The sequence below is a fragment of the Onychomys torridus genome, chromosome 19 (assembly GCF_903995425.1).
Source record: "Onychomys torridus chromosome 19, mOncTor1.1, whole genome shotgun sequence".
Lineage (NCBI taxonomy): Eukaryota > Metazoa > Chordata > Mammalia > Rodentia > Cricetidae > Onychomys > Onychomys torridus.
In genome coordinates this window covers 28,358,233-28,383,585 of record NC_050461.1, presented here as the reverse complement: position 1 = coordinate 28,383,585, position 25,353 = coordinate 28,358,233, and the positions used below count along the sequence as shown (strand labels likewise).

General features: G+C 39.0%; 1 protein-coding gene across 1 annotated transcript in view; it reads right to left on the bottom strand.

Moving 5' to 3' along the window:
• Positions 1-18,371: 18,371 nt before the first annotated feature.
• Lama2 (laminin subunit alpha 2) overlaps positions 18,372-25,353 on the bottom strand; it is a 577,324-nt gene continuing 570,342 nt past the window's right edge. Inside the window, 3 exon segments of the mRNA XM_036168737.1 lie at positions 18,372-18,803; positions 19,982-20,204; positions 22,590-22,720. Of these exon segments, the coding sequence (XP_036024630.1) occupies positions 18,646-18,803; positions 19,982-20,204; positions 22,590-22,720 (512 nt within the window). The 3' untranslated portion in view covers positions 18,372-18,645.

Genomic DNA, 25,353 nt, shown 5'->3' with positions numbered 1-25,353 from the left:
CAATGCCTCAATTTGTAAATTCTTGCCCTTTTCATTGACGCCCTCCTAACAGCACCCCTCTGCCTTGTCCACACACAAACATATTTTTAACATAACTGGATTTTCTCACATAGCATCAACATAAAAATTACCATTTCAGAAAACCAGTGAAGACTCACCCTAAAATTGGCTTCCTCTGTTTTTGTGGATGTTTTTGCAGTGCAGGGTAGAGCCTTGTATTGGCTAGGCAAGAGGTTTACCACTGAGACATATGCCCAGCCTTTTGTCTCTCTGTTTTCTTCTTTCCTGGCAGTTATTACAGGGTTTTGTTTAATTTCTACTTAAGATAAAAGGAAGAGTGGGTGGATTTTCACTCAACTTTGTGTCTCTCGCACCCAACCAATTCATCACTACAGGCAGAACTCACAGATGTCAGATGAAAGATAAGGGCTAAATTTCTTCTCATTTTTTTAAAAAAATTGAAAATAGATATTTTTCATACAATTTATTCTGATTATGATTTTCCCTTCTGCAGATCCTCCCAGCCCCTCCCCACTTCTCCCTACCCAAATTCACACCCTTTCTCTCTTTCATTAATATGTAGACATCTACAATAAAACAAACAAACAAACAAAATAAAAAGAGAACAGGACAAAACAAACAAACAAAAAAGAGCCAAAGAAAAACTACAAGAGACATACAGATACTGAAACACACATATTCTCACACACAGACAACCCATCAAAACAAAATTGGAAAATATATAAGCAAAATGTTTGTGAGGGGAAAAAAATGTCCAGACAAAGCATTATGAGACAAAAAAACAAAACAAAACAAAACAAAATAACCCTTAAAAAATACCATTGAATTCATTTTGTGCTGGCCATCTACTGAGGGTTGGTGTACCCAGGTTCTTCTGTTGGAGAAAACTACTTTTTCCTTTGTAAGCAGTTGTATAGTGGAAATAGTTTCTGGGTTGGGGATGGGGGCTTGTGTCCACGCCCCCTCTCAGTGTTGGAACCCATCTGGCTTGATCTGAGCAGGCCCTGTGCATGCTCCACAGTCTCTGTGAGTTCATATGTGCACTAGCCCTGTTGTGTCTAGGTGTGTTTCCTTGTTGTCTTTCATCCCCAAAGGATCACCTTTTCTTATTTTTGATAGTACTAACAATTCGTCTCTATTTGACATGAACAAAGATAAGGATTCTTTTTTCCTTTTTTAAAAATTAGAGTGCCATTGTACAAAAATAAACAGAAGAGGAGATAACAGTAGAGAAAGAACAGAGAAGTCTTTTATAATTTTTTTCAAGAAGCAAACCTCAGCACCTCAGGTTAGCATTAATGGAAAAAGTCCTCTGAGAACCACATTGTTTGATCTAGAAAGTTAGATAGATCATGTAAGTTTAGCTTTACAAGTTTGGTTCCTTTCAAGTGAGAAACTATTTAGTTTAGAAGAGGAGACCGTGGATCCAGCAGCCGTGTTCCATCTTGAATGTGTTCAGAAGACTTTGGCCGAAGAAAGAAAGAAGGCGTTGTGATCACTGTTTGCTTGAGGGATTTTATTTTGAATGTCTATCTTATAACCACAAAGAAAAGTTGCTTTATTAATCTTACAGAAGTACATTAGGTTGAGTCAATTATAGATCTTCCATTATGAAAATCAGGCTTTTTTTTTTTCCATGTTTGTATTACATGGACTACAATAAACATACAAACCAAACACTTTAAGTAGACAGCTAGACCTTTAAATTATGAAGCAATTTAGATTGATTTATCAGGCAGGTGGGTTGTTTAAAAAAAAAAAAAGCCAAGAGAAAGAAGGCAGACTTTAAAAACTCATTATCATTTAATCAGTGACTGAATATTCCATAGTTGTGGTTCTATGGCTTTCATTGCAAGATAGCACTTAGTTGAGAAAGTCATTTATCATCTTGAAAAGATTTGAAATGACCACATCATTCTTACAACCTCTTTTGGGCTATCAAAAACTCTTTCAAAATGTCTGTTTATCATTTTAAAATATCTGTTTCAACTATTGCATATTTTAAAAAGAAACAACGAACCCTGACATATTCATTCACCATCTCTCTATGAAATGGAATCCAGGATTTCCCTCTTTACACGACTTCTTCCTGTCCTTCCAACCCCCCCTAATTATCAAGTTTCATTAGGACTCAAAGCTTCTGAGTTTGCATGCAGCATGAACTCAACACTTGTCTAGTGCTGGAGATAATCCCCCACGTCTCTAGGGCACCCCCTCACCTTAGGTACAAGGGCTTGTTTATTGCACTTAAGTTTGCATCCCTTGACCCTCCAGTGACCATGCAGATTGGACCACTGGTAGCAACAGTTGATTCATGCCCACTCCAAACCTGCTATGGTGTTAGGGGCTTTAGAATTGCGATTGGGCACAGCTAGAGCTTCTCCAAGGGCCCTTTGAAAAAAACTGATGTAAGTGGGGGTTGCCTCTTCACAGCAGTCCACGCTGAGATACCATCTGGAAGGAGAGAAGATTGGAGCCAGTACAGTGGGAAGCAGAAATGGATGCACAGAACTGCAGCTTGAAACCACAGCTTCAGGACCTAGCTGTGGCTCTCATGAGCTCAGGTTGCTGTTCCGTCTTCAAGTCCCATGAAAATCCCTTATCTCTGCTAATGAACACTCTTGGCTACTTTTACATTTTTCCTTACAAACTAAGGAAATGTGACAAGATCCTATGTGCGTTATCTCAATGGTGACTCCATGCATTAGTACTGAAGTGATACGTGGAAAGAATGGTCAGGAACAATACTTTTCAACTCTCTTCCACTTTAATCTTGCAAGTTTCATTTTTAAAAAGCATTTGAAGTTTAAGTGTGGGGATCAGTTTTACTTTCAGAGAGTATTGAATCTGGTGAGGTGAGAATATTCTAAAGTTAGGATTCATGGCTTCGAGACTTCCTGGCTTGGTGACTTTGGGATGAACACACAATCAGTTTAAGCCTCTCTTGTTTCATGTCTCAAATGTAGAGGAGATGATGGTGTGAAGTTTGGCTAGGAAATCATGCACACAGTGCCTTCCATGCAGTTGGTCTGCCTGACAATGAGAACTCATTGTTGCAACTGTGAGGAAATCCCACTACCAGCCTTAAACACCAGAACTGTGCTGGTCAGGAAGCAGAAAAGACCAGAGTGACAGCAGGTTCCAGAATATAGTGTCTCCCTAGTCTACCTTTCACAATGCTGTCTCTGTCCCCATTCATCCGTTGGCTCCTTGCATACCCAGTCTCCCCACAGAGGCATCACCATCCCAGCTATCACAATCTTACTTCCATGTGCAATCACTCAAGAGGGGAATGCACTGCTTCCAAGAGACCTCACTGGAAACTCCATGGTCTTAATTAGCATCTTTATCATGCCAGGGATTGTGGGCAGGTGGATAGGATAAAGTTCATTTGCTGAGTTATCACTATTTATGGAAAAGAATTCATGGACTGGACAAATCTCCAGAGGAATATGGATGTGGGGGAGAGGTTGCCTCTCACTCCCTAAGTGCAACAAATGGACCATTGCTTGGCCTTGGACATAGTTTTAAAAGCATCCCCCACAAAATGGAGTTTATTGTTTTCTTCACAATATAATTGCACATGAGCTATGCATAATCTTCATCAGTTTTGTCTTGATGTGATTTTTAGAAACAGGTCCTGAGAAACACATTATTCTTCATTGAAATTTGATGAGCACAAATTATTTTGTCTTATATTTGCCTTCCCCTTCCCTTTTATGGAGTTCTGCTCTTTAGAGTCTCCAAAACAAAGAGATGATTTTGCAAGGTTTTAATTCAAAGGCAGCATTTTGAGCAGTATTGTGCTAGCTCTGCTTTCAGATCTGTGACTCTTTTGGAAGTCTGTTCCCAGGACTCTTGATCCCTTTAGAGATGAGCTTTTGGATGAGAAGCCTTGATATCTATTGGAATCAAAACAGTTCCTATTAAGGAAGCTATTGATTATGTTAAATTTTTTGAGTTGTTTTTGTTTTTAGACATTGGGTCTCATTCTGTAGTTCAGGCTAGCCTTGAACTTATATTAAATTTTCAGCCTTATATTCTTCAGTCTAAGAAAATAAGCCTGGGCCACCAAGCCTGGCTAAGCCATACTTTTAAATGCAATGTTTCTAGGATATTAGTTTAATGGTACACAATGTTTGGGGAAACAAATATCATTTGGTTTAGTGGATACATGTACACATTTTCTTAGTATAATAATAAAGATTATTCTTTTTATTGTTATTTTTAATTTTTTAATAAAAAATATGAAAAAGTCACTTGTGTTAGTTACTGTTCTTCATATAATAAAATAACAAGGTCAAAGGCAACTTAGGGAAGAATGCGTGTTTTGGCATATTCCAGGATTGAGTCCATCATGATGGAGAGGCATGAGAGCAGCGCACAAGCATGGCTGTGGGAGCAGGAGGCTGGATGATCACGTTTTTATCCACACACAGAAACAGAGGCTGAACAGGAAGTGGGGCAAGCCTATCAACCTTCATATCTTCCCACGGGGATGTACTTCCTATAGGAAATCTCTACCTTCTAAAGATTACAGCACCTTCTCAAACAGTACCACCTACTAGGGACTGAGTGCTAAATACACCACAGGGTGGGGCAGGGCATTTTTTATCTGAACCACAGCAATGCCTTACTGATTCCTTCCCCCATTCCTGTGTTTTCCTATAGCATTATTTCTGCTAATATCTGCTTTAACCTTTTGAAACTATAATCCACAGAAGTGAATACATTAGTCTATATTTTAAATATACTTTATATAATAGCCCAGCATGTCCACTCACAAAGCCTTGCTCATAAAGCAGTCTCACTCTGTATGATGTGCTTTCATGTTGCTGTTCTGTGTTTTCCTCTTTTATTCAATTTTCTCAAATAAATAACTCATTTACAGTCCTCTCATTTGATGTTATGACCCACTGATGTGTCTCAGAAATACAATTTGGATAGTCTTGCCTAAGCTCTACTTTCTCATGAATAATTATGTGTGTTAAGAGGAGTTCTTACCTTTGTAATATAGAGGTGATAAATACTTGTGTTTCTCTTTTTCAAAACGTTATATAATTTAAAGTAATATGGAATTGTTATCCTAATTACTCACAGTTGAGAAAACCCTAGGGCATACCAAGTAAGCATAGCTCCTATGGTATTAATCTTGTCAATCTGAATGAGCCTGGACTAACCAAACAGATATGTATCTGGGTGAGTCGATAAGGGGATTTCTGGAAGAATTAACTGAAATTGAAAAGACCCTCCTTCAGAATGGGAGGCGTCTTCAATATGGCCCAGGAATAAGAAGGCCTGAGGAAACCTTACTGCTTTTTGTCTGGTTGCTTTCACTTCCTGCTAGAGTGCATCTACTCTGGCTACCACTGTCCTCCACTGCCACCAGAACTCAGCCTTTTTAGCCTTCCAGCATGGAAGTCAAACCACTGGCTTTGCAGGAATCCTAGAGGCCTTCAGTGCTGGATTAGAACTTCTGAGTCCTCTGTCCTCACAGACTGAGCAGCTACAAGATTCACAGCCTTCCAGCTTGCTGAGGGCCACTGTTGGACTACTCAGTTCCTATTATGTTAGCCAATCTGGTAATTGTAATATATGCTCATTCTGTCTGTTCTTCTCCTCCAGAGAACCCTGACTAACACAAACTGACTAATGAAAGCCAGATTAAAAAAAACCACTATGACTCAGTCACACAGCTACTACTCACACACGATGCCAGGCATCTTGTTGTAAATATGAAAAATTCCACATTTCCTCATATTCTGAATCTGACACTATGGTTGCTTGTAATACATTAAAAACCAGTGACAAAGAGGAAAAAGGAGCATCTAGTTTCTACCTACTCGTTCTGAACTATTCACAGCAAGGTGCTCTTTTCAAGAGGTGCCTACATGTAGTGATGCAAAATGTCCTTTTTTGTCATAGAGAAGCCAAAAAATTAAGATGAATCAATTGATACTGTAAAGTATGAAAATGTAAGAATTGCAAACATTAGATCATAAAGTTTGTTTTGGTCCACTTTTATTTCACACAGTATCTTTGCATTTTAAAATATTAAGATTCATTAAATATATTCAATACATTGGCTCTTACTTATTTTTAATTTAAAGTGGACATTGCCTTTTTTTTCTCTTGGTCCTTCCCATCATTCCTTCTTTCCACCTTCCCATTCTCCTCCCTAGCTCGTCCCTTTCTCTCCCTCCCTTTCTTTTTTCTTCCTTCTCTCCCTGTTTCTCTATCCTTATCTACTGCATCTTCTGAAATACAAATGAGCTGCTGTTTATTTATGTAAATGATCCTGGGTATTCTAAGCCTGGAATTGGAATTGATGTACAGAATTGCCAGTAAAGTACAGCTCACTGACACATCAGTGCCTACCCTTTGCAGCATCATTTGGTGGATGTGGTTTGCTGCTTGTCTTGGTAGTGACCTCTTGGTCCTTTTCATCATGTCTCGGTATGTGTGGACTGTCTTTCTCTATAAGCAGTCAAGAGTATCTGACAGTAACTTCAGGTTTTAGCTATGATCACCCAGTTCCCTGAGGTTCCCATCAGGGTTTCTTGGATGAATTCCATGAAGGCTACAAGGATTGCTGCATTGTAACTTGGTAACTTCAAAACTATCTCTCCAAATTTGGCAGTAATCTGTTCAGATAGTTCTCCTTGTAATTTTTAACAATCAATAATTTTATCTTAGCTGTACATATGATCATGGACTTTGTTAGAAAAAATCTTAAACAAATCAAGTAATTATAGTTATCTTAAATAGCGTAATTATCTAATTTTTATAATTAAAAAGTCATTATTCTCTGTAATACAAAGCTGCAAAATGGCTTTAGAAAATTCTGTGTGTGTTTTTGTGATTGTGTGTTATCCAAGATTTTGAATGCCAAAAAAGCTTTTGTAAAGAAACATAAATGTTGGGGATGGAGGAGCAGATATGTTATTAGAGTGTTTGCCTAGTATGCACAAAGCCCTGGGTTCGATCCCTTGCACATGCCTCTGATTCTAGTACTCTTTATGTAGATGTTAATGGATCAGAAGTTCAAGGTCATCCTTGGCTATATAACAACAAGTTTGAAGGTAGCCTGGACTACAGGAGAACCTGTCTGGAAAAAGAAAAATAGAAAGAAAGCAAAGGAAGAGAAAAGAAAATAAACATAGTTTACTATAAATAATTGGTTTTCTGGTTCCAATTATATTACCCAAAGATAAGACTAAATCTGAATAATCTCTCTTCCTCTCTCTCTCCCCTCTCTCTAAAAATTAAAGCCAAACAAATGAGAGAGAATATAAAGAAATATAAAGAGCTATAATTCTTTTTCTGTGCTTAAAAAAATACATTAAAATAGCATCTAAAAGAAACATTTACTTCACAAGAAATGCAGTAATGGAAAAAAAAGGTTAGAAGGGTTGAGAAAATTCAATCATAAATAGTGTGAACTGTTGTTTAGTTTTGAATTAACCTGAGCAAATTCAGTCTGTTACTTCCTTTGTCTCCCTTCTCTGTTAAAGTATGGTTTACAAAGACGAAAATTTATGACTGTCAGGAAAACATAATGTAAAAACACCAATGATTTTAACTCATCAACTAATGAGGGATATAGTAATTTTTAAAGGTCTCAGAACTGGGTAAGATGTCCATGTACACACATTTAATTTGTCAATGAACCATGAGAACAAGGTTATTCAATAAAATGCTGGCTGTTGTGACTCTGTGGCTTATTTGGTGCACTTACTTGTATGTGCTGGACAAAAGCTGCAAGTTATTTGTCCCACGGAGTTCTGCTTTAGCCCATATAGAAGCTGAGCCTAGTGCTACACTGCAAAGATCATCTGGAAATGTCCTGCCCCTGCTTCCAAGCTCTGCACAGTCTTCTGGTACCTCCACTCTGAACCCTCTTAACATTAGTGTGTCCAGAATCCTCCTACTCTCTTCCTACCGCTCTCACTCGGTCCTGTATAAATGATCTTAAAATCCTGATGACTATGTGGATAGTTCAAATCTCTTTCTTGACTTCCAATCTCTCTATCCAACTGTTCACAGTGCCATGCCCTTCCCTTTCATGCCTGATACACAGCTGAAATTCACCAAGTCTAAATCTAAATTCTGAGTTATCTTTTCCACAGAAGACCACTTCTCCTACCTTTGGGGCCTCTTAGATTGTTACTATGAGATCATCATAAGTCTAACCCTTATTTTCTTACACTCCAAAGGGATTTCTTCAGGAAATAGTAATCCACCCTCTGAATGTAGCAGTGATCACTTTTCACCATGGCCACTATTCCTGTCTCTTACCATATCAGGCTGACCACACAGAGGTACTGAACTCTGGGAGGATGTGGAAAACACAGCAGCACTTAGCTGTGTCAAAGAGTTAATGATTAGTTCTTCAAGCTCAAGTCTAGAGACTAGCTCTCGAGACAGTCTCCTCCACTGAACAGTCCAAGGAATTGTTATTATGTGGAATATTAGTTCCCCAATTTATAATTCTATGTAGCTATGTCTAATGTTCTCCATGAACACACACAAAAAAACTTGATTTAAATATGTTGTAGCTTAGGGGCTGAGGCAGGAAGATTGCCATGAGTTCAAGTCTATAGCTTCACCTGAACTGGAATTCACTTTGTAGCCAAGATTTGCCTTGAACTCATGGCAATCTTCCTGCCTCAGCCCCTAAGCTCGAGAGGTTTCAGAGGGGAAGAATATTAGTAAGTGGCCTAGAGGGAACTCTGATAGTTTGGGAAAGAATGTATCTGCCTTTTCCCTTCCCTAAGAATCTGCCTGAGGATAAAATGGAGAGTTTGGGATTAATGTTTTTGGCAGCTGAAATTCCAAGGCAGCCTTCTGTAGACAGTGTGTGGAACAAGGCCAGGACAGAGAACTGTATTGCAGTCAACAAAGTTGGAAGGAGTGGGCAATAAGAAGAGTCATTAAGACCATGGACATTGGATGTAGAGCTGTAGAATTTGGAGTTTTCCTTGCTGGGTTTCCACTTGTTTTGGTTCAATATTGCCTCTTTATGTCCCCTTTCCTTCCATATATATTTTGTGCCATTGTATGTTATAAATGTGTGATCTGCTTTTTGGTTTTGATTTCACATGGAATTACAGTTAAGAGATTGCCTTGAGTCACACAAGATAATTCAGACCTTTAAACAGTGTTGAGGCTGTGAAAGTGTACAGGGACTTTTGCACAGTTATGTCTACAAGGCTGTAGGGGCCAGGGACTAGAATGTTGTAGTTTAGATGAGAAGAGACTTCATAGGCTTTTATGTTTGAATGCTTGGTCCCCAGCTAGTGGAACTATTTGGGAAGGATTAGGAGGTGTAGACTTGTTGGAGTGGGTGTAGCCTCTGAGTGGAGGTATGTAACTGGGGGTAGAATTTGAGGTTTCAAAAGTCCATGTCAGGTCCAGTCTCTTTGTCTCTGTATGCTTGGCTACCTGCCTACAGGTCAAGATATAAACTCTCTATCCTATCCCATGTCTGCCTCTCTGCTGCCATGCTTCCTGTCATGATGCCCCAAAACTGTAAGCAAGCTCTCAAATACTTTTTGTAAGATTTGCCTTGGACAAGGTGTCTCTCAACAGCAATAGAACAGTGACTAAGCTACCCAGTGATGGAAGAGTTGGTTCCTACAGTAGTTTTATTTTTAGGTTTCTGAGAAGCTTACACACTCATGTGCATATTGGCTGCACAAATTTCTTCCCCAGGATTTGTTATCATTTTTCTCTTATTGAAAACAGATTTTTAGTATATCTGATTATGTTTTCCCATCCCCCATACCCTCAGAGTTTCTCTATACCTCCCCTCTCATTCAGATCCACATCCCTCTTGTCTTTCCTTAGAAAACAAATAGGCATCTAAAGAAAAATAATAAAATAAAAACCAACACAGAACAAATTTGAATAGGACAAAACAAATAGAAGAAAAGGAGCCAAGGAAAAAGCACAAGAAACATATATAGATGAAGAGACACACGCATGTTCACACACAGGAACCCCATAAAAACAAAACTGGAAGTCATATATGTAAATGACCTGTAAGGTTAAAAAACACTCCATGACAAAACATTATGAGACAAGAACCTGCAAAGATACCATTGAGTTTGTTTTGCATTTGCCATCTACCTCTGGGCATGAGGTCTTCCCTTAAGAGTGGTTTGTATATCCATTTTTTCCATGGGAGAAAACTAATTTTTCATTTGCAAATGGTTTTCCATTGGAGATAGAGTTAGGTTAGGGATGGGGGCTTGTGTCCCCTTTTCCTTTCAGCACTGGGACCCCTATCTGGTATAGATCTGTGCAGGCCCTGTGCACGTTGCCACAATTTCTGTGAGTTCATATGGGCGCTGCATTCATATGCCATGTTTAGAAGGCCCTTCCTTATCTGGTGTTCTCAATGACCTCTGGCTTTTAGAATATTTCTGCCTCTTCTTTCTCAGGCTTCCCTGAGCCCATGAAGGGAGGGACTTGATGAAAACATCCCATTCACGGCTATGTGTTCCAAGGTCTCTCTCACTCTCTGCAACTTGTCTAGCTGTGGGTCTGTTTTTGTTTCCATCTACTTCAGGAAGAAACTTTTCTGATGATGTCTGATCTATAAGTATAGAAAATGTTGTTAGGAGTCATTTTGTCTCAATGTTTTGAGCATTGAAAACAATAGTATTTGCTTTTTCCCTAGGTCCATGACCTATCTAGTGTTAGGTTCTTGGCTACACAACAAGGACCAATGTCAGGAATGGGTTCCATCTCACTGAGTGAGCCTTAAATCAAATTAGATATTATCTCGTTACTTCTACAAGCTTTGCAGCACTATTGCACCAGCAATATATTTCAGACAGGACACCATTGTAGACTGAACAGTTTGTATCTGGATTGAGTTTATCTTTCTCCTTTGGTAGCGTGCAGAGTACATTCCAGGATCATGAAATGCTAGTCTGCAGGGGTGATGGCTCGAGACAGGCACTAGCTTGACTTCTCATGTTTAATGAGTGGTTTAGGTGTTGTCTTCAGCAATAGAGTCTTGTTGGCAGTTTGTGGAGAGCAGCCAGTAGCCTTGTCAATAGTCTCAGTTGTTTTGGGGTTCTCATGGGACCCCTTTGGCCAACAACTTGATTGTCAACCATTTCCAGTAATGGAAGCTTTGTTTAATGATGAGAGATAGCCACTTGGGGGCTCTATCTCACCTCTTATTTGGTCATTTCATTTTGATCACCTTCATATACTGTGGGAGGTCAGTTCCCACCTTTTCAAGGGTTCTTATGAGAAAGATATCAGATATCTTATTCAATTTCTTTCTTCAATGTTTTAAAGTTTTTAAATCATACTAGTCTTTCACTTGCTTGGTTATAGCTAACCCAAGGTATTTTTTTTTTTTTTTTTTTTTTTTTTTTTGGCTGGAGGCAGGGAGGCTGTTACGAAAGGTATTGTTTTTCTGATATCTTTCTCTGTCCATTTGTCATTTGTAAACAGGAATGGTACTGATTTTCATGTGTTAATTTTGTCTCCAGCTACTTTCTTGAAAGTGGTTATCACCCGTAGGTGATTCCCAGTAGAATTTTTAGGGTGATTTATATATACACAATCATATCATCTGTAATTAAATACTTTGACTTTTCCCTTCCTGTTTGTATCCTTTTGACCTCCTTCTGTTGTCTTATTGCTCTAGCTAAGACTTCAAGTACTGTATTGAGTAGATATGGAAAAAGTGGACAACCTTGTCTTGTTTGAGAGTTTGAAATTTTTTTTTGGTTGGTAGACTTTTAATTTCTGCTTCTATTTCACTAAGGGTTAGAGCTCTGTTTAAATTGCTTATCTGATCTTGATTTGGCTTTAGAAGGTGGTATGTATGGAGAAAATTATCCATTTCTTTTAGATTTTCCAATTTGTGGAATATAGGTTTGTCAAGTATGTCTTTATGATTCTCTGTATGGTGTCTCTTGTATGTCCCCCATTTCATCTCTAATATTCAAATCTCTCTTTTTAGCCTTCTTGTTATTTAGCTAAGTGTTTGTCAATCTTATTGATTTTCTCCCAGAATCAATTCTTTGTTTCATTGATTTTTTATTATCTTTTAAAATTTGTTTGTTTCTATTTTATTGATTTTACTCCTGAGTTTAATTATTTCTTTCAATCTACCCTTTTTGTATGTAATTCTTATTGTTCTAGAGCTTTCAGGTGTGCTGTTAATTTATTAATACTATATCTCTCCAATTTTTCTTTTTCTAGATTAATATTGTCTTTGGTTGACGTGTCTATTTCTTCTATTTTGTCTCCAATGCTTGAGATTCTCTAGTCCATCTCTTGCATTTTGTTGGTGTGGCTTGCCTTTGAGTTTCTTCGTTTTTCATTTCATCTTTGTCTCACTTTGTGTTTTCTTTATTGATTATGGTTCCGTTCCACTTTTATGTCTTGAATTGTTTTCACCATTACATTCTACTCTTTGTGTTTTCATGAATGGAGTTACTTATATGTATTTGTTACTCATATGTATTTGTAATCCAGAAAGGTTGCCTGAAGATCAGAGGACAGAGCCAGCCACAGAGTTAAACACTAAGGTCAGGCAGTGGTGGCACATGCCTTTAATCCTAGTACTGGGGGCAGAGATCTGTCTAGATCTCTGTGAGTTCAGGGCCATACTGGGCTACATGAGATTGATCCAGTCTAGGAGAGAAACAGAGCCAGGCAGTGGTGGCACACACCTTTAACCCCAGTATTTGGGAAGCACACCTGCCATTAATCCCAGCACTAGGAAGGTTGAGATAGGAAGTGAGATGGCTGGGCAGAAAAGGGCATATAAAGCATGAGGAGACAGGAACTAGAACCCTTTTGACTGAGGATTCAGGAGCATTCTGTCAGAGGATTTGTGGAGTTGGTGAGGTGAGAAGTGGCTGTGGCTTGTTCCTTTGTCTCTCTGATCTTTCAGCATTTACCCCAATACCCAGTTCTGGGTTTTTATTAAGACCATTTAGGATTCCTGCAACACTCATACCCTCTTTAAGGTCTTTGAACATATTCATGACAGCTATTCTCAAGTCTTTGTCTTATGCTGCAGCTATAAGCTATTGCATTTCTCAGGGCCTAGTGTAGCAGGGTTTGCTGGCTGCTAGTGCATACATATTTTCTTGGCTGTTATTCTGTTTTTATTTTAGTATCTGTGCATCTGGGTTTGGTTGGGCTGATTTTAAATCTAGGGCTTGATATCTGGTCTTGTCTTTGTTCATTGGGTATTCCGTTCCTTGGTTTCTGTTGCTCTCTCTGGTTCTTAGGAGAGTGTGTGTTGCCTCATAGGGGATGTTTCTGAGATCCTGCCGGATGTGGCTAATGGATGTTCCATGTAGATCACATTTCTAGATATTGGGAGCTGATACTCAGGAATGGGGATGGGTTAGAAGAGTGAGGTTGAGAAGTCCACAGGAGGAGGGAAAGCAGAGTATGCCACCATGACCTGTGTAGATCCAGAGAGGGTAAAGTGGGACTCTGATACAATGGGCTAGTTACATTTTATTAAGGAAATGAAATCAATAAGATACACTCGCGACACAGAACAAAGAAGACGCCACTGCCAATCCAGCTGTTCTTGTCCTGCCGTTCTGCCCAAGGGCGATGAGAACCAGCCAGGCTTCTCCATTGCTTGCTCCTGCTACCACCACCCAAGAGAGAGCATGTGACCCCTCTTTTCCATTCTTATTCAGTCATGTACTCAGAGAAGACCATGTCCCATAGGGCTAGTCACCCCAATACCCTTGGCTGAATGGATTGAATTCCCAGAACAAGAGGGAACAGGTGGCCTACTACAAAACTGGGGAAAGACTGGAACTGGAGGACAGGAGGGGACAGTGAAGATATCCTACCTGATTCCCCCAGCAGTACAGCCAGTGAGTTTCCAGGCAATGCCTACAGGAGTTGGTAGCTAAGACAAAGGAATGGAGTGGTAGAGAAACAGTGTAGGAGAAGATGTGGGTGACCTGCTGGGAATGGGTTCCTAAGGGGAGGAGACAACATGCAGTCTGCTACAGAACTGAGACTAACACTGGGACACTGGAATTGTAGGAGAGAGCTCAATTGTTTTCTAGATGATAGCAATTCTGCCTGGGGTAGGATGGAATGTGAAAGTAGTTTTAATTTATGTTTCTCTGATGGCTAAAGATGTTGGATACTTCAAAATCTTTATTAGCCCTTTCCGTTTCTTCCTTTGAAAACTTTCTGTTCAGTTAATTGTGCTATTTATCGACTGAGCATTTTATATTGCTTTGGTGTTTAATTTTTGCCATTCTTTCTATAGTCTAGATACTAGCCTCCTGTCTGATGGCAAAGGTTTTCTCCCATTTTGTAGCATCTGTTGACTTTGCTATTTGATATTTTTTGCATTGCAGAAGGTTTTCAGTTCTATTTAATTTTCCTTACCAATTCTTAAGGCTATTTGTACTATGAGAGGAGGTCTATTCAGAACTTTTTGCCTATACCTAATCCTGATATATTTCCTCATATCTGTTTCAGTGTTTCTATTTTTAAGTTAAGGTTTTTGACCCAGTTTGAATTTTGTGCAGGGTGAGACATATGGATCTATTTTAATTCTTCAGGTAGAGAATCCCAAACTTTTACTTTGGAAAATTCTTAAGTTTTTTTCTAATCATAACAGAAGAGACAAGAGTCACTTTCAAAATAATTGATTTCTCTGATATAGCTGTCACCATTCAGGATACTCAAATGTGTTGATGATTGAACCTTAGATTCAAAAGTATTATTTATATCTCAATAAAGGAATACTCTAAGATAGCTTATAGTACTGTAACAGAGAGCTAGAGTCAGGGTAATATAAACAAGAGAAAATTGTTTTCTTGCATTTCAGTATATGAATGTCTAAGTTCAAGGTGTCAGGGGAGGGGGCAGTGGCACTGGTCTCTTCTCAAGGCTTCTTTACCTTGTTTGTAAGTGGCTGTCTTTTTCCTGTTTCACTCTCAAAAACTGTTTTCTGATTTCTTCTTTTAAGGTCACATATCAACTGGCCTAACTCTATGTCCTCATTTTTTTTTAATTATGTCTTTGTAGGTTCCATCTCCAAAATTAGTCATATTCAGAGGTGAGGGTTAGGATTGCACATGGATTTTGTGAGGACACAGTTCTACTCCTAACATTCCCATATCACTAATGGACACAGATGTCACACCCATTTAGGTCACAGGTGCAAATGCTAACCAATGATTCTTATCTTACTGCTCTCCAGATTCTAAAATAATGTTTGAGTTCACCCAGACCAGGTAGTCTTTCCCCTCTGCATGCCTTTTGGACCTGAAATATTAACTAATTTCAGTCAAGTAAAGGAGGAAACTACATTTTAACATGTTCACATATCTCTACTATCTAAATAGGGAAAAAAAAAAAAAACAGAAATAAACATGATAACAAAGCTTTTCCAGGAGTGTGATCTTTGCAGGTGGTTGTAAAAATGACTCTGTATTTGCAAAACTTTACTGTTTTGTTTTGTATTTATGTTGATAATGTTTATCTGTTTTATCCATAAATAAATGCAGTAAAATCTCCATAAAATCAGAAGATTTCAATTTGTTAAAATTGTCTTTTCTTTTGTGAAATAGAAAATCTAGAAGGGCTTTGTGGTCGGGGACAATAGACAAAATGAAAGTGAGAGAAAATAGTTACAATGTTTTATAACTGCTAATTGAAGCATACGTGTCAGGGTTCTGGTGACTTGCAGTAGCGGTCTCTCTGTTCTCTTCTCTATTTTCCATTCTTGGTGGTATTTACTATGGAAATTTCCACAAAAGACCCTCCCATGTATTTTTTTCCTTTTAAAGTGCCAAGTACCTTTTAGAAAAGAAAGGCTGACAACCTGGTAGGAGTGGTTGTTTGGAAAATAAATAAAAACTATCCACCTTTTTTTTCATGATTGCTGTCTATGACAGGAAGTAAGAGAATTGCTGAGAAGGACTGACTGACGAACAATTTAAGTTATTGTAGGATAAAAAATAATTTGATAGTTAAGGTGGGGAATTAATGTATGGTGGAGAAACTTGTCTTTCATAAAATTCAATTTTGGTATTAAAATCTAGATAAGCTCTGCTCACGCACAGTCATGGATCCACTCTTCAGTATAATCCTAGGGAGAGAAATCTACTCAAAGACGGGCAGAGTACATTTTGCCTCAAAGAACTTTTCTAGAACTACGTTGGAAAATGTTACTAAGGTGGGACTTTGACCACATTGTCACACTTCAGGCTACCCTTTAGCTCCTCCTAATAAAATATGGAGATAGCAAGAGACATGAAGTTTTCATTCCCAATCATTACATTAGACTCAGTTGGAAACTGGGGTGTGTGTATATATATGTAAGGACCCTACTCAAGATTATTGCTTAATTGATACAGGGCAAAATCCATATATAATTTTTTTTGTTAGTGCACTGGAGCCATTTTTAATGTCTACCTGGAATCAGTAGACATTGCATTCATCTCAAAGGACACCCTGAATCCTACCCTTCCAAAGCACTTATCTAGAATTGACTTCAGCAGGACTTGCCTCTGATAGGAATGTCAATCGTACACTTTGCCTTTCAAATTTATGTATTATTCTGAGCAGAACTTGAGGGAAAAAAGGCCTACCCCCCTTAATTTAAGGAAAGCATCTTTATTCATGTTTATCATACTCAGTATCCAGAATAAACCCAATAATTTACATCAAGGTCCACTGCAGAAGTAATGGTTGCATTTTCAAGACACATTGAATTTCAAATAGTTTAATGGCTGAAAGGCTGATTAAGAGGCAACTAGATTCAATATAGATTTTTTTATGTGTTTGGAAATAACCAAGGTCATGATAATAGTAGGAATTTCAAATGACTATAAAATTCAGTTGGCATGGTAGATAATTATTTCTTAATAGTGGTGACTTTCTTCATAGGGAAGATTCCAAAAACCCTTCTGCTCTAGACTGAACAGAACCACTGTATCTCACAGCAGGTTTCCTTTTTCTTTCTTTCTTTTTTTTCTCCAAGGTAATAGCTTTAAAACTCAAGCTTAGGTGCTTAGGTTGAGAACTGCTTCCAATAAAACAGAAACATGTGGATAAATTGTGCGGAGCAACTGGCTAATGGTAAAGTGCTAAGTGTACATTTGCCATCACAGTGATGTAAACAGTGCCTAGTGGATAACACTTGCCAGTAGTTCACTTTCCTGGTACTCAAATTTTTTGTCCTTTTACATTGGTGGTTCTCAACCCTTGGTTCATGACCCTTTCCACAGGGGTCACCTATCAGATATCCTGCACATCAGGTATTTACATTACGATTCCTAATGTTAGCAAAATGACAGATATGAAGTAGCAATGAAATAATTTTATGCTTGGAGGTCAGCACAACATGAGGAACTAACTGTATTAAAGGGTCACGGCATTAGGAAGGTTGAGAACCACTGCATTACATGTTCTGAATTATTAAATCACAATTATTTCTTCTGAAGGTGGCAAATGAAATGTTTCCTTTTAAACTTGATGAAGAAAATCCAGCCTAATCTTGGTTCCCACATGCCTTTGAAGATGACTGACCAGGAAAAAAGAAAGAAAGAAAGAGAGAGAGAGAGAGAGAGAGAGAGAGAGAGAGAGAGAGAGAGATGAAGGAAGGAAGGAAGGAAGGAAGGAAGAAAGGAAGGAAGGAAGAAAGAAAGAAAGAAAGAAAGAAAGAAAGAAAGAAAGAAAGAAAGGAAGAACGGACCCAGACTTTTTTGTTTGTTTTTGTTTATAGGACATGAATTTGTTAGGTCATACTACATGCCAGAAAGATTCAAGGGGAAATGTCTTTGAAGCGTCTGGTGGCATGTCTCCCAGTTAATACAAGTTCTGTTTCCTTGCTTTCTCTCCATCTCAGTGTAGTTTTTGAACTCCCTCTTCTAAACCTAGAGTCCACAATCTCAGTAAAGTAGCAGAGGCTGTGAGCTTCATTATCATTCTGCAGCTTGGCTTTGTCTTCTTCTCGAAGCCCATAAATCATTATCAAACAAGAAAATCAAGTAATTAAGCTCCCTGGCCTGAATCTGATCTATACTATCAACCTTCAGCATGAAAAGGTATTCATTCATAAGGCTACTTAAATGCTCTAATAATGAACTTGGATTAGGGAAATGATTTGCTAATGCTTTTGCAAACACAGGGACTGAAGGGCCTGATTGCTTCCCAATCACAAGTGCAAAATCCACTTGTCTTCAGTGGCTTGAACACAAAACCAAAGCCAACAGCCATGGAAGAGGATGACAAAATTATTCCTAAATGTTGTCTCTTTTTATAGTTGCTTCCACAAACTGCATGAGCTCTTTTTTTTTTGAATGATGACTTCAGGCATGTTGCAAATTCATTTTATGGTCAGTTACCTTTCATCTTTAAAATCATACAAAACATGCAATTATTTAGAATGAAATAATTGGTTTAATAATCATAAGCTTGAAAGAGAACTTGAATTAAAATTCAATCTGTGGTTTGAATTATCACCACCTGAATACAGAAAGACTTCTATGGATGTGAACACATTAGTTTTATTAATATGCATAGGAAAGTATATTGTTAAACTTGATACACTTGTTTTGATGGACCTTCACAGACTTGAACTTATCTTTATTAGGTCGTTGGGCATGATACAGGTTGAACACCTCTCAGTTCCAGGGCCTTGGCAAAATTAATCTCCAGTGGCTTGCCTGTGCCTTTGGTGAGCCTCAGAGATCGGATGCAACCTCGGAACCGAATGTTGGTGGTCAGGCCAAACTGATTGAGACCAGCTGAAAAGACAGAACAAAAGGGTTGGGGTTTTCTTTTCCTTCCTTACAAATGCTGGAGATCCAGACCAGGCACCTTGTACACACTGGACAAGCACTCTACCATTGGGCTAACCCCTACTCCCAGCACCCACATAGGGGCCCCAACTGGCTGTGACTCCCCATCCAGGAGATCTGAGGCCATCTGTTACAGGGACTAGGCATGCACATGGTCCACAGATGCAGATGCAGGCCAAACATCCATGCACGTGAAATAAAGAGAAGAGTCAAATGCAATCCTGGAAGGAGACACTGTCAATCTCCACTGTCTTTTTTTTTTTTCCGTGTGTGTGTGTGTGTGTGTGTGTGTGTGTGTGTGTGTGTGTGTGTGCGCTGAGGATCGAACCCAGGGTCTTGAGCTTGCTAAGCAAGCACTCTACCACTGAGCTAAATCTCCAACCCTCCACTGTCTTTCGTTCTGTGAACCTGTGCTGAATACTACACATTGTTCTTGCTTTCCAAGCAGAAGGGCTTTAAATAAGGGCGGACAGAAATGGTCCGTTCACAATGAAGACAGCTCACTCCAGGAGCCTGTGTTGTTCCAGTGCTCTTGGAGAAGCAGTGACCTCATGCTCAATTCGCCACTCTTGTTCATGGGCTCTTTAGGTAACTATGTGGTTCACATGCTGTATTTAATGGATTGAATACAGATTTATTGCTTGGGTTTCTTTGTAATATAAACTCCATAATAACCTACGTGCAAAACTAGCTACATTGAACCTGGAGAATTCCAGAACTGCAGAACTGGAGGAAATAAGTTTGACAGCATTTTATGATTCCTCCGATACATTAATTTTTAAAATTAGAGTTCCTCCCCTGCCCCCACCAATTCTGCCTCAACTGCTGTGAAACGCTTTATATCTTTTATAAGGCAAATTCATTTCCTTTAGCTTTAGCCTCCCCTTGGATGAAACTTTGGGGGTGATTATGAACATTTCAGCTCCATGTGGTTTAAATAAATGGTCCTCTCATTTTACAGACTGGAAATTTTCAGCCAAGTGTTATTTATGGGAGGAGATTGCAAGGCTGGGAGGCAAGTACCCTTAAGTCGACATTCTTGGACATAGTTCTACAAATATACATGTTGAAAAACCAAAACACAAGGAGCAAAGAACATGTTTGCTGGAGCAGCGAGCATTCACCTGGGAAACCACCAACAAAAACAGGGTCGTTGGTATCGGCTGATGTCGATGCTGAGTTTGGGCTCTGGGCATCCACCTGGTTTCCATCCACCACAAGCTCAATGCGGTTTTTGATCTTCTTGGCAGTGACTCTGTGCCACTGTCCATTGCACATATGGCCGGGGATTCCAGCATCATAGATCGCAGTGAATCGGCCAGCACCATTATCCACGTGGAACATAAGCTGGGAAGTAGGAAAATGAGCCGTCACAGGTGGCTTCTGTAGAGGGACGCTCCACAGCCCACACAGTGGAAATTAGAGTCTGGAGTGAACACAACTGAGGGCCTATTTAACTTTGTTGTTGTTGTTTTTAAAATCTGGACCAAAGTTGAGTCTGGAGAAAAAGCTCAGTGAGTAAATTGCTTGGCATGCACTTAAAACTACTTCGTTTATTTAAGTATTTGGTTCTGCTTATCTGTTCACATGCTTAACCTTGCCTCTGAGTGCCTGGATGTTTTATTCTGTTGTTTATGGGATGGTTTGAAGACTAAGGGAAGGAGAGGGAGGCAAGGAGAGTGTATTTTCCAATTATCTTTTCTTTGTGGGAAATGCCAGCACCAAAGGATGGAAATGATGGGTCCAGTTGAAGTGTAGTTCTTAAGTTCGGTCTTTAGAACTCACGTGAAAAATGTGGATGTGGCAGTTATGGGTTCATAATCTCAGCATAAGGGAAGTAGATTGGTGCTCACTGGCCAGCCAGGTTTTGCTGCTGGGTGTGCTCCAAACCAGCAACAGATAGTATGTCAAACAATAAGGTAGATAACTCTTCAGGAGAGCACTACACAGTGTCTTCCGGCCATCATTATGTGAAAGTGTGCCCGTGTACATGTATGCCTACAAATGCACATGTACACATACATACATACACAGGCACAATCAAACACACACACACACACACACACACACACACACACACACACACACACACACCACACCACACCACACCACACACAACCTAGAGGCAAGTTGACATGCAAAATTAAAGCTTGGGACCCAGTGACAAACCATGTTCTTTGCTCTTGGGTATTGTCAGTATTACTAGACAATGTGTGTGCATTGGTTTTCATTTCAGAAAAGCCACTGAAGAGAGTTCAGCAACAACCAAGAACCCAATCCACACACAATTTTTCTGCCACACATCTTTTTAGAGTGTGAGCGTTCTTGGTGAACCTCACAAAGCTCTCTTAGGAGGTATTGCTTAAAGTAACTCACTAATTGACTGACAAGTTTGCTTTAAAGGATTGTTTTTAAATGTAAGCTTTTGATGTTTTAATTGTGTTTTTCTTTCTCCTTCATGGTTTTCATTTTATATACGGGATTAAGAGTTACATAAATTACTTTTGGGGGGCAAGTTTCATGTCACAGGTGCCCAGGACCTGAGCCAGAAGGCCAGTTAAACTCCCAACAAGGAAGAACTTGATTAGATGTTTTTGTTTAAATGAGAAAAATCTGTTTTTAGTAACATGGCAAAGTCCCTGAAATTGGAGACATCAGAATTCTTTTGAAGCTGATGAAGAAAAAGAACATGCAGAAATATTAAAAACATTAGTCAGCTTGGCAATAGACTTGACAAGGTAGACAAAAGAAAGAAATATTTTGCTTAAAAAAAGATTCATAAGGCAGGCAAAAAGTTTGCAAAGTATATAGCAACGTAAATATTAGAGTTTAGGACATGGAGTGGAGTTTGTTAAGATGACGTTTTTGCATCTCTGAAGAGTCTTATGAAAAAAATCACATGACATAGTGACATGTAAACAGTAAAAGGTTACAAGCAGGCAAGGAAACTTGAAAAAGACGTAATGAACGCAGGCTTTGAAAATTCAACAAATCTAGGAAATTTCGTCTATCTGTTCATTTGTTCATCTTCTTTGGCTATGAGCTCCTGGATATTTTTTCTATGTTGTTTATGGGATGATGTGAGGAACACACAGGAGAGAGAGGCAAGGAAGGTGTGTTTCAGATCAATCTGTTATGTTTCTTCTTGGGCAACACCAGGCCCCCCAAGGTGGGAAATAAAAGCAGAGTGGAAATACAAATCCTTACATATGAGTCAATCGGAAATTTTGTAAAATTGGTTTATTGGTTGTACACAAACTAGTAATACTCGTATATGTTTGCTTAAGTATCTGGGTGCCTGTAACTGAAAATTGGGAACTGGTATGTGGCTGGCCTCAGTGTCATAGAGGAGACGCTTGCCTGTTGTAAGAGGTGGGCTGATTTTAGATTACCTGAGCCTCTTCCCTTTCCTCTGCACCAGTAGATTTGTAGACTAGGTGCATAAAGAGAGCAGATATCCTCGGAGCATCACACTAAGAGCTGAGCATCCAGAAACACTTGGTCAGCACAATTGTGGTGTCGACTGACACATTTAAAGTGTAGGTGTGCAGGACGTGGTGTACAGGATGATTGTGGGAAAAGTGCACATGGATTGTGATGACCCAGAAGAAGGACAAGGTGGGACCTAGCTTCTTGCAATGAAGAAGCTATCAAGACCTAAAAACGGAGCTGAGTGGAAACACCAGTGTCACGAGAGGATGAGCTGTGTTTGGGCTGCAAACACTCACTCACCTTCTCGTCAATCATTTCGATGCCCATTCCATCCATTTTCTGACTGCTGATTCCCAGGAGAACTCCAGTGGGTCTCGTGGTACGGAATTCAAATTCTAGAAGAAGGTCCAATCCCACTTTGAACGCGGCAACTGGGAAAAAAAGTATTGATTAGAGTTTGAGGCTAAACAATTTTAATCTGCAGCTTCACCAGCAGTGGGCGCTTTATCGCTTTTGCTTATTTTCTTAGTTGCGGATGCCAGAGGCCAGGACTTTATCTATACTGCCCCTGGTTTTACTCTTGAGACTGCCATTCAGTGGAGCTTTGCTCATGGAATAACTGAATGAGTGAGCACATGCTGAGACCGAATCATTGAATAACCAAATGAATGAGCACACACTAAGACTGAATCATGGACTCTGAAAGCCAGATGTGATTATTTCAGAAGTCTGCTGGGTTAAGTAAAGCATTTCAGTGATTACTCAGTAAAATTTTATTGCAATGCTCTAAGTGGCACTACAGTGATTGGAGGAAATTTAAACAGTCCTAAATATTTTATTAAACGAAGAGAAGAGTTTCAAATATAATTTTTATGGAAAGATCCTAGAACATAATCTTTTCTGTATAACCCAGCTAATTCTTTCCTCTACACTTTTTAATATTTGGCTCATAGATTTATTCAGCCTTTAAATAAGAATTTAAGATATTTCACTTAGAAATAAAATGATCTCCTAAGATCAGTTAAGACTACATGGACTTCACAGAATATTAGGAAAGCATTCAAGAAAATCCTCTCTATACCTTCTATTTACTGTGCAAGCAATATATACCACGTGTGAGCAAAACTGTCCCCAGTGAAGGTTGGCACCTGTGATGTGCTAGACTTTTTGTTCTCCCGCTTGATGAGTTTGCATGGGAAAGGGTGGATGGATTTAAAGCAAAATTTTCAAGTAAAGGGCAGAAGGAGCTGAATTGTTCTGGAAAATAAAATAGCAAGAGAGAAAAAGGAAGAAGAAAGGAATGATGTAAGGTGCTTCAACTGAATACAGAGGTATTGAGGAGGCTGATAAAATGTCCAGTGAATAGGTGGCTGGAAAGCTTTTTAAGAACGGAGATATTGAACTTGTTGTATTGAACTTGTATGGTGTCCACCGAAGTAACCTGCAGCTCTTGCGTGTATGTGTAACCCAAGTCTTATGTGTATTGTAATCTGCTGTGAGTTGAAGTGGGAGGAGTTGCTGGAAATAAGAGAAGTGATTTCTTTCTTTCTTTTCCTTTTTCTTTTCTTTTCTTTTTTTGGCTTAATTTGATCCAGTGGCAGGAACAGGTAGGAGAATGACAAGTCAATCCATTCACTACAGATGTTGAAGCTTGGCATCAAAGCTGGCTAAGAGAATGGTACAGCAGCCCCGTGTGAATTTGCAGGAATACTGAGAAACTTTTTGACTTTCACAGGACATGACTTTTGGGTTCCATCACATCCTCCATTATTTCCATACCCGACACATCCCCTCTTTTTTGGAATTCTGCTTTTATGGATATAGGGTTTCCTCCCTAGACCATATTTGAGAATTCTAATATCCATTTCCACAACTTTTGCATGGAAGTACTCAACTCATATAATAAAGCTTTGCTCAAATCTATTTCTCCATAAAATCTTTCCTGACTCCTAAGCAAAATTAATCCTTCTTATAAATCTGCAGAACACTGTGCATCTTTTATAGTTCTTAAAAATTATTTTTCTTTTCATTCTTGTGATTTCTCAGAAAATTGAATTTTTATCATTGGTTAATATACTTTTAAAGATAGGAATTACATCTCATTTACCCATTTCCTACAATTAGCATTTATACATCATGTCTTCCTTATTTTTCTCCTAATGAACGAATACATGTTACTCAAAAGCACAGAGTCCTAAATATTCTCTTACAGTATTAGTTCTATTTTCCTTTGTAATGTGATGTATGATTTCAGTAATAGAGACCTATACTGGAAATTAATACTTAAAGTCAGCCAAAATGACATCTGTTGTCACTGTCAACAACAAACAGATACCACTGTGCATTACGTGTGTGTGTGTGTGTGTGTGTGTGTGTGTGTGTGTGTGTGTGTGTGTTGTGTGTGTGATGAAATGGAACCCTGAAAGGAATTTTAAAGGAAGAAAGGAAGATGCTATTTGTAGTGGTATTATGTTCCCCAAAATATTTGCCCTCTAATAAACTTATCTGGGGGTCAGAGAACGGAACAGCCACAATATTAAACATAAAGGTTAGGCAGTGGTAGCACACGCCTTTAATCCTAGCATTCTAGAGGCAGAGATCCAGGTGGATCTCTGTGTGTTGAAGGCCACACTGGAAACAGCCAGGCATGGTGACTCACGCCTTTAATCCCAGGAAGTAATGGCAGGAGGCAGAAAGGTATATAAGGTGTGAGGACCGGGAACTAGAGCTGGTTAAGCTTTTAGCAGCAGTTCAGCTGAGATCCATTTGGATGAGGACTCAGAGGAAACAGGATCTGCTGAGAAGTTGGCCAGATCCTTTAGGACTCACTCATGCTACAGCTATCTCATTTCCAGGAAGTTAGACCACTGAAAAGCCGACCCTTCCATGTGCACCTTCTTACATAGTTAGATTCATTTTGCTGCCGTTGATCTCTAGTGAAGGAAACAAAACACTCTCCAAATACCTATTTCCCTATGACTTTTTTTTTTCTGTCAGTTTTTTTATCAGAATCACACATGTGAACTTGTGTTGTCATGCTGCTTCGGCATTCTTAGAGCATGAA